The 12,610-nt window shown below is 44.4% G+C and overlaps 1 protein-coding gene across 1 annotated transcript in view; it reads right to left on the bottom strand.

The window, feature by feature from the left end:
* Positions 1-9,878: 9,878 nt before the first annotated feature.
* Positions 9,879-12,610, bottom strand: part of PROSER1 (proline and serine rich 1) — a 37,378-nt gene continuing 34,646 nt past the window's right edge. Inside the window, 2 exon segments of the mRNA XM_066582501.1 lie at positions 9,879-10,300; positions 10,992-11,121. Coding sequence (XP_066438598.1) covers positions 10,178-10,300; positions 10,992-11,121 — 253 coding nt within the window. The 3' untranslated portion in view covers positions 9,879-10,177.

The following is a 12,610-nucleotide window of genomic DNA, read 5'->3' as shown; positions in this document are numbered from 1 at the left end:
ATTAGTATAATCACGGCACTCCAGGGCAAAAGCTTGAGGACCTGGAAGAATGCTAGGTACTCGCCAACAGGACAAATCGACTTCTTTGCTGTGAAAACATCTCATGCGGGAACTTAAGTGGGAATCACTGTATATCATAGTGGAAGATACTTGTCTAACGAATGACCATTCAGGTGACAGCTAAGGGTGACTTTACATAGGGCCTCCTGCACAAGGGTGTATTTGCATTGCCGATTCCAAAGCGGGCATCCGCCTCCGGGCTCTGCAGTAAATATAGCCCATAGTATTCAATGCCAAAACACCATTTCATCTCCACGAGCGGAAAAATATTGCAATTTTCCACTGGCGGAGAATAAATTGCAGTACGCTGCGATTTTGTGCGGGTTGCACGCAGCTGGCTTCCATTGAAGTCAATGAAAGCCATCCACCCCGTAGCACTGCGGAAGTATTGCGGGATACCGGTCACCCCTCCAGTGCCAGCGGCTACTGCGTACGCACGACGAAGTGTCGGCCAGCACATCTGCAGCATGTGCAGAAGCCACCGGACAGGTAAGCTAGGGTCACCGGGTCGAACTCTGCTGCGGGAATCCCGCATGCGGGGCCCGACCCGCCCGTGTGCAGGAGGCCTAAGACAACTATCGTCAGAATAGTCACTGGATAAAACAAATGTAAGCTAGTTAGTGTGTGTAAACACAGCCAATAACGGAGTAAGGCACAATGCAGCAATGTCCGTCCATAGCATGCAATGTAAAATGATTCTTCCACGCACACGTGGAGAAATCACTTACAATTTCCGCTTGCTAAGAAGGAATTGCGGCATGCTCTATTTTTGTGCGGGACTCGCACAGACTGCTTCCATTGCAGTCAATGGAAGCCGTCCGACCCGCAGCGATTTCAAAATGTCAGTTTCTAAATCGCCACGGCATTCTCTGCACTGAGAGGAAGAATCTGGAGACGTACCCAGGTGTGGTGGTGGGGGTCACTTTCCGGCACAGGGTCTGATTGTGCTGGGGGATCCCACATCCAGATCCGACCAGGCTACGTACATTCAGCCTAAGGCTGGATTCACACGAACATATATCGGCTCGGTTTTAACGCCGAGCTGATATACGTTGTCCTCATCTGCAAGGGGGAATGTGGGAGGGATGGAAGAGCCAGGAGCAGGAACTGAGCTCCCACCCCCTCTCTGCCCCTCTGCACTATTTGCAATAAAAGGAGGTGGGACGGGGCTAAGTTCCGAGAATTAGTCCCGCCTCTCCCCATTGCAAATAGTGCAGAGGGACGGAGAGGAGGCAGAGAGGGGTCGGGAGCTCCGAGCACTGCTCCTGGCTCTTCCAGGCTCCCCCCCTGCCGAGAGAGACGATGTATATCGGCTCGGCGTGAAAACCGAGCCGATATACGTTCGTGTGAATCCAGCCTAACAAGGTAGAACTTGTTCATGAGTTTAGTTTAAGCTCACCTGAAACTAATTGCTGGTTAATTTATTACTGTTTTGGTGTAAAACAGGTAATTGTTTTCCACCAATGACTTGCAGGGAGGTGGGCGCTTTAGCATCCGTGAAACTGAACAAGTGAACAATTTTTCTGTGTAAAAGCAAACAACAGTTGTTCAATCATAATAATATAATACTTTTTTATATAGCGCCAACATATTCCTCAGCGCTTACAAGGCAGGAGGAACAGAAACAAATCCACAGTTAGGATTCCCTCATACAGGCGTTTTTCAACACTGCGTTTACTGTGGTTTCAGCAGTATTGTCATGCATTTTTGTCAGCTGGCGCCAATCATAGCCATTCTATGAATGTGATTGGTGCCTCGAGCGCCAGCTCTGATTGGCGGAGCCAGCTGACATTCAGCGGCTTCAGCCAATCAGAGCAATCTCTTGCTGGAGGCGGGGAATTAAATTCTCATCACTAGCAGAAGATCCTCTGTTCGCTTGACAAGTGTCCTGCAGCCTGCACGGAGCTCCGGAGAGCCCCAAACAGCACCAGCTAGGGGAGTATTCCTTTTTTTTTCACATTGTGCAGCTAGCATGTGCGTTTAACGCTGCCAAAAACATCCTACCAAGTTGTGCCACGTTTTCAGCAGCGCTAAAACCACTGCCCATCCATTTCAATGGGCGACGCAGGGCTAAAAACGGCCAAAGATAGAACACGCATCACTGTTGAAGATGCTGTGTTTTGACACTTGTGTGAACAGCCTCATTGAAATGAATGGGAGCTTTGTACAGCATTTAGCGCTGCGCTAAACTCTGTACAAAAACGTCTGAGTGAGGCCTTACATGTAGTAATCAATTGAAGGAAACAGTAGGAGTGAGGGACCTCCTCCAATAGCTTACATACTACAAATAGTGGGGTGATACAGAAGGTAAAGGGGCTGGAGATGTGCGCGGTATGGAGAGTGAGGAATGCTATACACAGACAATGGTCAAAATTGAGCCACATAGTGACAGAACCTGTATGACTGCAGGGAGCAGTTGATTACGGCTAGAAGGGATTGAAATCAGTAGGACAGGGAGCATGTTATCAGGCGGGGTACAGAGGGGTTTGGTTTAGATGTTGTTTACCTCCCTGAAGAGTTGCGGTTTTAGAGCACACCTGAAGTTGTGCGAGTAAGGCCTCCTTCCCACAAACGGATTTCCGACGCGTAATTCGCAGTGGAAATCCGCTGCGTTGCCCGCAGCTATTAGGTTCTATTGAACCTAATAGCTCAGGGTTCACAGTGCGGAATTCCATAGTGGAATTCCGCACCGTGAAATCTCCCGTCCTCACACGCGGCATGCTCTATTTACCGCGGGTGTACGCACGGATGGCTTCCATTGCTGTCACTGGAAGCCGTCCGTTCACGCTATCTTCCGCTGTAGCACAGCGGAAGATAGCGTGAAAACGCTTCCCCGCCCACCGCGTCATAGGACACGGCCGGCCGCATCATGTGACGCGGTGGGCATGTCACATGATGCGGCGGAGGTGGGCGGGGAAGCGTCATGCGGGAGTGAGGACGCCGGATCCGCAGGTAAGTATGGGGTCTCCTAGGGGGCGCCGTGATACGCTCCGCCGCGGATTTTCGCAGCGGAGCCCGTCACGGCTGTGTGCAGCCGGCCTAAGGGTTTGCTCGGATAGTTTTGGGTAGTGCATTCCAGAGGACTGGTGCTGCTCTGGAGAAGTTTTGGAGACGGAAATGAGAGGTTCGAGTTAAAGGGGTACTTAATCTGGTCTAGTTAGTAGAGCAGTGGGCGCAGGCTGGATGGTGGATTGATATGAGAGAAGCAATGCAGGGCGGTGCCATGGAGAACTTTATGGATGAGGGTAGTGAGTTTAAATTGAATTCTATATTTGACAGGCAGTCAGTGCAGTGGCCGGCACAGGGCAGAGGTGTCTGAGTAGCGGCTGGACAGGAAGAGGAGCCTGGCTGCAGCATTCAGGATGGATTGGAGAGGGTAGAGTCTGGTGCGGGGGAGGCCAATCAGCAATGAGTTGGAATAATCAAGCCGAGAGTGGATGAGGGCAACAGTGAGCGTTTTAAGTGAGTTCACAGAGAGAAAACAGCGGATTCTTGCGATGTTCTTGAGGTGCATGTGAAATGTTCGGGCAAGAGATATAGGGGGTAAAGGGGAGATCAGAGTTGAATATAACCCCAAGACAGCGGGCGAGCTGTCTGGGATTTATGGTGGTGCTACACACTGAGATGGAGAGGTCAGGATGAGGTAAGTTAGCAGATGGCGGAAACATGGTCAGTTTTTGAGAGGTTTAGTTTTAGGTAGAGAGAGGACATAGTATTAGAGACAGCAGAAAGACACCGGTGGCATGCTGGAGGAATGGTCCTGTGATGTCATGGGAAGAGGTGTATAACTGGGTGTGTCATTAGCACAGAGATGATACTGAAATCCAAATCTCCTGATGTTTTGTCCTGTGTAGATGTAGAAGAGGGGGGGGGGGGGGCTGAGAACCAAGCCCTGGGATTCAAGCACAGAGAGCCTAGATGCTTCCTAAGGGGTGTACTGCCTATCGGACTGTTTGTCTAATTAGCATATGTACGGGATACTTGTAAATGGTGATTTTAGGGCCATGGGAGGTACAAACCATAAGACAAAAAGGTATGCTTGAGTTTGTTTACATTTCCCTGATGCATGGTTAGTATTGTTAGATGGGGAAACTATTACTGATAGATTCCCTCATGTTAATACATATTCTGACATGTCCAGATTTTAAAAAATATTTCCTTTAAAAAAAACTCTTCCAATTAGTTCATTAAAATGTATGTAGAACTGCACCTCCGAGTCCACTATTAAAACACCATTAAAAAATTGCATGTCTTATATTCTCATTTAAAGCGGTTTGGGATATTTTCGATTGAGGACCCCAACATTTGAGATGTGAGCCAAGGTTGCTGCGGTCTGCATTAGATGGCTTGAGTCACAAAAGACGCCGCTTCATCTAGGTTGCATTTGAAAACTGTGTTGTAATGTGTGGCGGTCAGGTCGGGCAAGAGAGGTGAGATGTAGGGGACAGAGAAAACTGTAGGGTTTTCAAGCTAGAGGCAGTACAACAGAGTACTAGAGCCTCCATGCCTACCTGTATCACATCTTGTATCCAAGCTAGAGGCAGTACAACAGGGTACTAGAACCTCCATGCCCGCCTGTATCACATCCTGTATCCAAGCTGGAGGCGGTACAACAGGGTACTAGAACCTCCATGCCCGCCCGTATCACATCTTGTATCCAAGCCGGAGGCAGTACAACAGGGTACTGGAGCCTCCATGCCCACCCGTATCACATCTTGTATCCAAGCTGGAAGCGGTACAACAGGGTACTAGTGCCTTCCTTCAAGACGTCAGTTTTCTGCAATAAATTCTCCTTTTGCTCTGATATTGTAATCACTTACTAATATCAATGTTACAATCACACAGAGAAAGTTTCATTCAATTTCGACTTCTTCTAGGGGAGGGATATTTTTGACAATGCATGTATAACCTGTGTATATCTTTTCACAGAGCTTAATCCAGTCATCTACTTGAAATAGCAAGAGTGTTTTATCAAGCAGTGCAAACATCTGATAAGAAACAAACAGAGGTCACAAGTTTGAGAAGGTTTTCCGTTTATTACCTCTGTTGTGTTAGTAGACTGATACCATTATTTTACACAAAGCATTTAAAAATAATTTCATCATTTCAGAAAATTCACATGCACATTATTAGTACGAGCGGCAGATGGTGGTCAGCCCAGTATTTACACATCTGTACGCATGTATGTACCATACTAATACAGCTTGTCCAATGCTACAGAGACAGGGGAAACAACAAGCAATAGTAAAACAAGGGCATTTCTAAATTCAAATTGCAGAATTTATTTGGTTACTTCACAGTGAAGACATTTAATAAGGGTGAAAACGTAGCAATCATCTTAATTCATTAAAGGGAATCTATCACATTCCCACCCCCATCTACCAATACTAACGTAGTTGGGGTAATGTAAGACAAGTCAAGGCATGCCTTTTGTTTTATGATCCCTCCTACATGGCCCCAAAATTGCCATTTACAAACATCCCTGTGATATAGGATACTAAGGTGAAAAGATTCCAATGGGCAGTACACACTTCTTAAAGGGGTTGTCCCGCGCCGAAACGTTTTTTTTTTTATTCAATAGGCCCCCCCGTTTGGCGCGAGACAAACCCGATGCATTTGTTAAAAAAAAAAAGTTTAGTACTTACCCGAATCCCCGCGCTGCGGCGACTTCTTACTTACCTTACTAAGATGGCCGCCGGGATCTTCACCCACGATGCACCGCGGGTCTTCTCCCATGGTGCACCGTGGGCTCTGTGCGGTCCATTGCCGATTCCAGCCTCCTGATTGGCTGGAATCGGCACACGTGACGGGGCGGAGCTACGAGGACCAGCTCTCCGGCACGAGCGGCCCCATTCACCAGGGAGAAGACCAGACTGCGCAAGCGCGTCTAATCGGGCGATTAGACGCTGAAATTAGACGGCACCATGGAGACGAGGACGCTAGCAACGGAACAGGTAAGTGAATAACTTCTGTATGGCTCATAATTAATGCACGATGTATATTACAAAGTGCATTAATATGGCCATACAGAAGTATATAACCCCACTTGCTTTCGCGGGACAACCCCTTTAAGCATTATCCAGCTGCCTCCCCCTCCTTCTGATCCCCCCGCCCATTTGCAATTAAGTGAGGTCTCCTGCTTTCTTTGGTTGCAGATGCGGACGTCACCCACATACACCAATCCCAAAAGTCAGCATCATGTCTGGGCCGTTTAGAGTCTCTTGAGCTACAGACATTCGGGTAGATTTATCAAAATTGTCTAACAGTGAAAGTTGTCTTTGTTGTCCATAGGAACCAATCAAGAGCTCAGCTTTCATTTTACCATAGCATTTTAAGAAATTAAAGCGGAGCTCTGATTGGTTGCTAAGGGTAACAAGGCCCATTAACTGTTAGAAAGTTTTGGTAAATGACATCCCTTTCTGAATCAGTGCATGCACGTGACGCCAGCGTCTCTAACCAAAGGCCGTTAGAGATGTCAATCGACTGCAAATGGGCAGGGTGAAAGGCAGAAAGCGTCCAGACGATTCATAAGGGGTGTACTGCCTATCAGACTGTTTATGTCTAATTAGCATATGTACGGGATACTTGTAAATGGTGATTTTAGGGCCATGGGAGGTACAAACCATAAGACAAAAAGGTATGCTTGAGTTTGTTTACATTTCCCTGATGCATGGTTAGTATTGTTAGATGGGGAAACTATTACTGATAGATTCCCTCATGTTAATACATATTCCAACATGTCCAGATTTTAAAAACTCTTCCAATTATTTCATTATGTATGTAGAACTGCACCTCCGAGTCCACTATTAAAACACCATTAAAAATGGCATGTCTTATATTCTCACTTAAAGGGGTTCGTCTGGAATATTTTCGATTGAGGACCTATCCTCAGGATAGGTCATCGATAGGATCGTCAGGGTTCCACTGTTTGAGATCACCCCTGATTAGCTGATCTCCAGACCATTTAATTCAATGAAAGTTGTGCCTGCATCATCAATCTGGGGAACTGCAACATGGACAGTGCTGTCTGCTTCCTGTGCAGACAGTAATCCTGAGTGGCGGACCCTGCTAATCATCTATTGATGACCTATCCTGTAAATAGAACTTCAATAGAAAAAAAAAGTCCCGAACAACCCCTTTAACCCTGTTCTTTCAAGAGGATTACAGGTATTTATTGAAACAGGGATGTTAGGATTGCTGACAAATCTTCTTTTTCTTAGGATCATTGGGGGTCTTTTCGGTGGGCTTTGTAGTATTTTCATGTTCGTGTGAGCACAGCCCAGCAACATTTGGTTTTTAAGACATGCTATGTTCTCTAAGCTATACCGTGACCTAACCCTGGTGTTTACCCCCAATGTACAAAAAATAATACTGTATCTTCCACTGCAAATCAGATTGCAGAATTACACTGGGTATTGTAAAATACTGCTAACTACTTGTACTAAAAGTGAACAGAAGCAACACACATTCCTCAACAGGCTGTGAAACAAGCACAATACTGCCCACATTCAGATTTCATCTATAGTTCATGTATCCGTATATAGCACTACACCAAGGGGATTAGTGGGCACTCAGAATTTGGCATCCCGCACTTCCTTTTACATAACTGGGAGTCCTTCCCAAAGTGCCAGGTGATTAATACACGCACCCCATGGTTGCTTTATACATGATAAGGTAATGACCACCACCCAACCGGATAAGAAACACAAGAGTATGTACATAAAAAGAGATGATACGTTAGTACATACATCTGGAAGTCCTCGTTGCAGGTCCTAATAGTTAGTAAAAGGTTCATTTCATTAAAACTGTATATTACCCCATCTATCATAGGAATAGTTTTACATGGAAGTCAACTAATATATCACCTACCAACACTACAAAAACCTCAAGATACAAATGTAATGGTCAGTGAATGTGCTATTAATCTCTATGGCCAATCTCAGCATTACCTGGTTACAGATGCCCAAGCAGTTACTAAAGCTCCTATCCTTACTGTAGAAGAGTCAAAGAGAGCAGGTCACTAGAATATTGTAAAGTAGGGTCTAGTAGAAGCCAATGGGTACAACTGCTACAGATACTGCAAATCTGCAACAAGATCCATGTGCTACATGCAGATCTCACTGTGGATTTCATCTCTCTATATCAAAAGTGGTGAAATCCATTGTGAAAATCCACAATAGAAATCGACTCTTAACATCCACACCGCCGGACAATTTCTGCAAAGCGTGGCTGAGATTTGAGAAAGCTTATAGACTTGCTTGCTACTGTATTTTGCTGTGGATTTTACCTGTGCAGTAAAGATTTGCGCACAATTCTGCCCCATGTGGACATTTCCTCATAATGAACTTTCCTCCCCGTAGCCATTCTTCTTGGTGAAAATACGGTGACAATTGGATCAGATGATTGGCTCCCACACTTATTTTTATCGGAGTGTATAAAATGATCCCTCTTGCTGTTGCTACTTGACAAGAGGAATCATGGAGAGGAAGGCAAGCGCCACCTATACAGAATAGCACACTGGGAGCAGCATATGCTTTAGGCCCTCTGAAATTGGATATAGATACGAGGATGTCGTTGGCGGGATTAGCAAACCATCTTGTGTCAGTAGCAACTGGCAAATCATTCCCTGATGTGTGCTATGAGGAAATTAAGAGGATTCGATGATTTAGGCTTTCCAATCCTGTCCATACATGGTCCTCTCGTATTTCTGTCCTCAAGATTCAAATTACATAACTATTCAACCAACCCAGTTTAGCTAACCTGGTGGAGTTGGATAAGATAACCAACAGTAATTTCATGCCTATAGCCAGCTGTAGTGTTGACGAAATATAAAAAGGTTGGACATAGCCTCTTAAAAGGGATTGTCCAATTGTAAACTATTTTTGGACTATTCTTAGAATAGGCCATTGATAGTAGACCAGCAGAGGTTTGAAGCCCAGGATCCTGCTGTTCAGCTGTTTGCTGCGCCAGTGTGTTTGTGCACTAAATTGATTTCTGTATGAAGCACATATCATTGTTTTCACTACAGACACCAGACATGGTATTGCAGGCCAATTTACCACTGATGTGAATGAGAACTTTGCCTGTAATACCATGTGTGGCCACTACAGTGAGAATGGAGCTGTTAGCTTCCTGTAGAAACAAGCTCAGTGCATACACACACCATCCCAGTGAACAGCTGATCAATGGGGGTCATGGACAGCGTACCATTGCTGATCTACTATTGATGGCTTATCCCAAGAGTAGGTCATCAGTAGCTTACAACTGGACAACCCCTTTAAGCTGCTTATACACCTTCATTAGCTTTCAGCAGAACACTTGTTCGGCCAACAGCCATTTTTCCCAATTCGGCCAATAGCTATTACTCCCAACTTCCCCTTACATATGAACGCTCAGTTGGGTGGAGTGTTTATGCGTTTTCACTGGTGAGATAGGCAAATCCACCGTCATATATAGCGACAGCTTATCTCCAGGAAACAAAAAGATCAGGCACTGAAATTCAATGTGCCCAACATCATCGGTCAGGGCAGGAGGCCACCATATGCAAGCAATAGTCGGCTGATCCTGACGACACCAGCGGATTAGGATGACTTTTCTTTAATGTGTATGGGAGGTGGTGGGGGTCTTCTGATGTCAGCTGGTGGGCCCTATTTCCAAGGTAAAAAAGTACAGACTGGAAATATGGTGTAAATGTCCAAACAGTCGTATGAGGATAGTTAAAAACTGATCTCTCAGATCCTAATGAACACTGAATATATACAGTTCCGTCATAAAAAACTAGAACTAAACCTGTAACATTTCTGTGTTTTTTTTTCTCCTTTAAATCATTAAGCAGTAAATTACTTGCTCTATTAAAACTCACCAAAAAGGTGTGAGGTATTCTACATTTCATGAGCTAGAAGAATATCAAAACGACTAACAAAAATATGGTAAAAATAAATTAGACGCACCGGCTACATTGTCATGATAGCTGTCAGTTAAAACCTAACCCACTACAATACAAAACCGCGGAGACAAGTCTTGTTTAAAGAAAAAAACAAAAAAATCTAAATAGGACTCTAAAAACAGCGACACAGATGAAGCTCGCTAAAATGTTGTGGATTAGCAGAATTTCGGACTATTGCCAGCTGCGCTGGGGTAATCCAGGCTGAAGAGGAAATGGTGTACCAGGTCCTGTTGGAAAACCGGCAAAGGCATCTGCCTGTGCTGAAAATCCTTCCAGGGCGGATGCGGAATGTGCCTAATGAAAAAAGATAAATAAGAATTAACCATGCATATGCCATGACAATGCTAAATTTAAAAAAAGTCATTTTCCAATTTTTTTTTTACAAAAAAAAATCTATAAAAAAAAAAAAAATTAATTAAGAGGCAAAATCTTATAGAGTTTGAACTATTAAAATATTGTACTATTTATCGAGGCTGGTGAAGGCAATGCCAGCTTCTTCCTGTATACCATTCCACCTCTAAAAAGTGAAAAAAATGTGAATAAAAAGTTATTAAAAAGTCATTAGCCCCACAATGGTACTCTAAACTACAGCTCACCCCTCACACGGTTCGTGGAGGGAATAATAATAATGTTTATTTAAATAGTGGCAACATATTCTGCAGAGAGTTATGGTTTTCAGAATATGGTGCCAAAGTGTTTTTTTTTTCCTTTTTAAAAATATGAAAAAATTCCCCAGAAAACCTATAGAAATTTGGTATTGTCATAATTGGACTGATGCGCGGAATAAAAGTTAAAAAGTAATTTTCACCACACTGTGAGCTGTAAAAACTAAATCCAAAGAATGTGCACATGGTTTCCCATTTTACTCACCTTGTTTAACCTAAGCAGCCGACATCATTATAATGTGTCTCATTGGAGATTTGAGTAGCTTTATATATATATCCCCATCGTTCACTCAGAAGCCTGCTGTAAGGAATATACTTGCCTGTAACAAAGCGGATTGTGCCGCGGCTGCCGCCGCCGCTGCGCTCTGCTGGAGTCCTTGCAATGACTGAGAAGGACTCTGTGGAAATCCGGGAAGGCCAGAGAGAGACAGAAGAGGAAAAGCTGAAGGACTGGGGAAAAGAAGGACAACCGTTAGGAGTTACTAAACATCAGAACCCAGGAAAGTGCATGTTGAAAAGGTTTCACATTCCTATACATTGGGCCAAAACAAAAAAAGGGAAACATAGTAGTTGGCATTCTTGTGGTGAATGGCTGACACATGCCACTGTAGGTCTATACAGCGTCAGGAAATACTCCCAACGTATACACCAAACGCAGTGTGAACTTTAGCCTAAACTTTTGCAGTAGTCGTGTGACCAACAAGCGTTTCATTCAGTGTTGCACCAATGGATTAACATGACAAAACACTGTCTTTAGGAATGCAAAAACAAAGCTACTCTGTATTTTAGTTCAAGGCAAATGTTAAGGAGATTATGTCACTTCTAGCCACTGATGACCTAGCATAGGCATAGCAGATCAATAGCAAGTCAGTGGGAGTCTGCTGTCTAGGAACCCCAACAACTAGCCGTTTTCCCTCCCTGGTGTCTTAAGTCCCATTTACATATCGCTCACAATTCGTTCAAATGGCTTTTGAGTGATAATCATTGCGTGTAAATATTTCCATCTTTCACTCTTCGGCTGAACGATGATTTTTAGGCGAGAATAAAATTCATCGCTCAGCCGGAGAGAGATAGCAGGGACCACAAGCTGTGTTCTGCACAGGATCACTGATTACATTGTATTCAGCTGACCACAGCAACTCATGCGAAGACAATGCAGCTGAGTGAAAAGTCCAGCCCACATGCCTGGATTTGCAACACCTGCTGCAGGCTCATTTACATGCAAATGAAGCTGATAAAGTGCTAATGGGCATTAGTGACGATTAGTCCTTTATGCAAAATGATCGCTAGAACTGTTAATCTTTCAGTCGTTTGAAAGATTGTCTTTGCATGTAAATGAGCCTTAAGAGTATAGAGCTGTTTTGCTGCTAGAAGCAGATAGCTCCATACATTGTGGAGGGACTCAGCGCTTGCAATACTAACCTGGGCCACTGCACAATGTACAGAGCTGGCCGTTTCCGGCAGCAAAACAGCTCCATACACAAAGAAATAGGCACGGGGAACAGATGATCACTGGGGGTCCTGGGTGGTAGATCCCCAATGACCTGCTATTGATGACCTATCCTGAGAATAGCTAGAAGTGCGCCTTTAATGTGTAACCCTATTCCAAATTACAACAGTGCACAGTACTTGTCATGGTTTTACATTGTAAGCAATTTCCACTTTTATTTCAAAAATAAAATTTGGCTATACCCCCCTCTCCCCTTCCTGGTACTGCAGCTCAAAAGGCAAAATTATGCAAGGATGTAAAATACATCAAGCCCTTCCTGACTACATACCATAAATATACATCATGGGGGTTGTGAAAGGTGTATGAAATATTTCTGACATCTCATAACTTCTGTAATCGGAGCCATCTCTGAGTGCAGCGGTTGCTGGTGGTTAACTATTTAGATACCACAGTCATAGAAGACCACACGACTGAACAGTCAGCTGAAGG

Source organism: Eleutherodactylus coqui, chromosome 1 (genome assembly GCF_035609145.1).
Source record: "Eleutherodactylus coqui strain aEleCoq1 chromosome 1, aEleCoq1.hap1, whole genome shotgun sequence".
Classification (NCBI taxonomy): Eukaryota; Metazoa; Chordata; class Amphibia; order Anura; family Eleutherodactylidae; genus Eleutherodactylus; species Eleutherodactylus coqui.
This window is presented reverse-complemented; position numbering and strand designations above follow the sequence as displayed.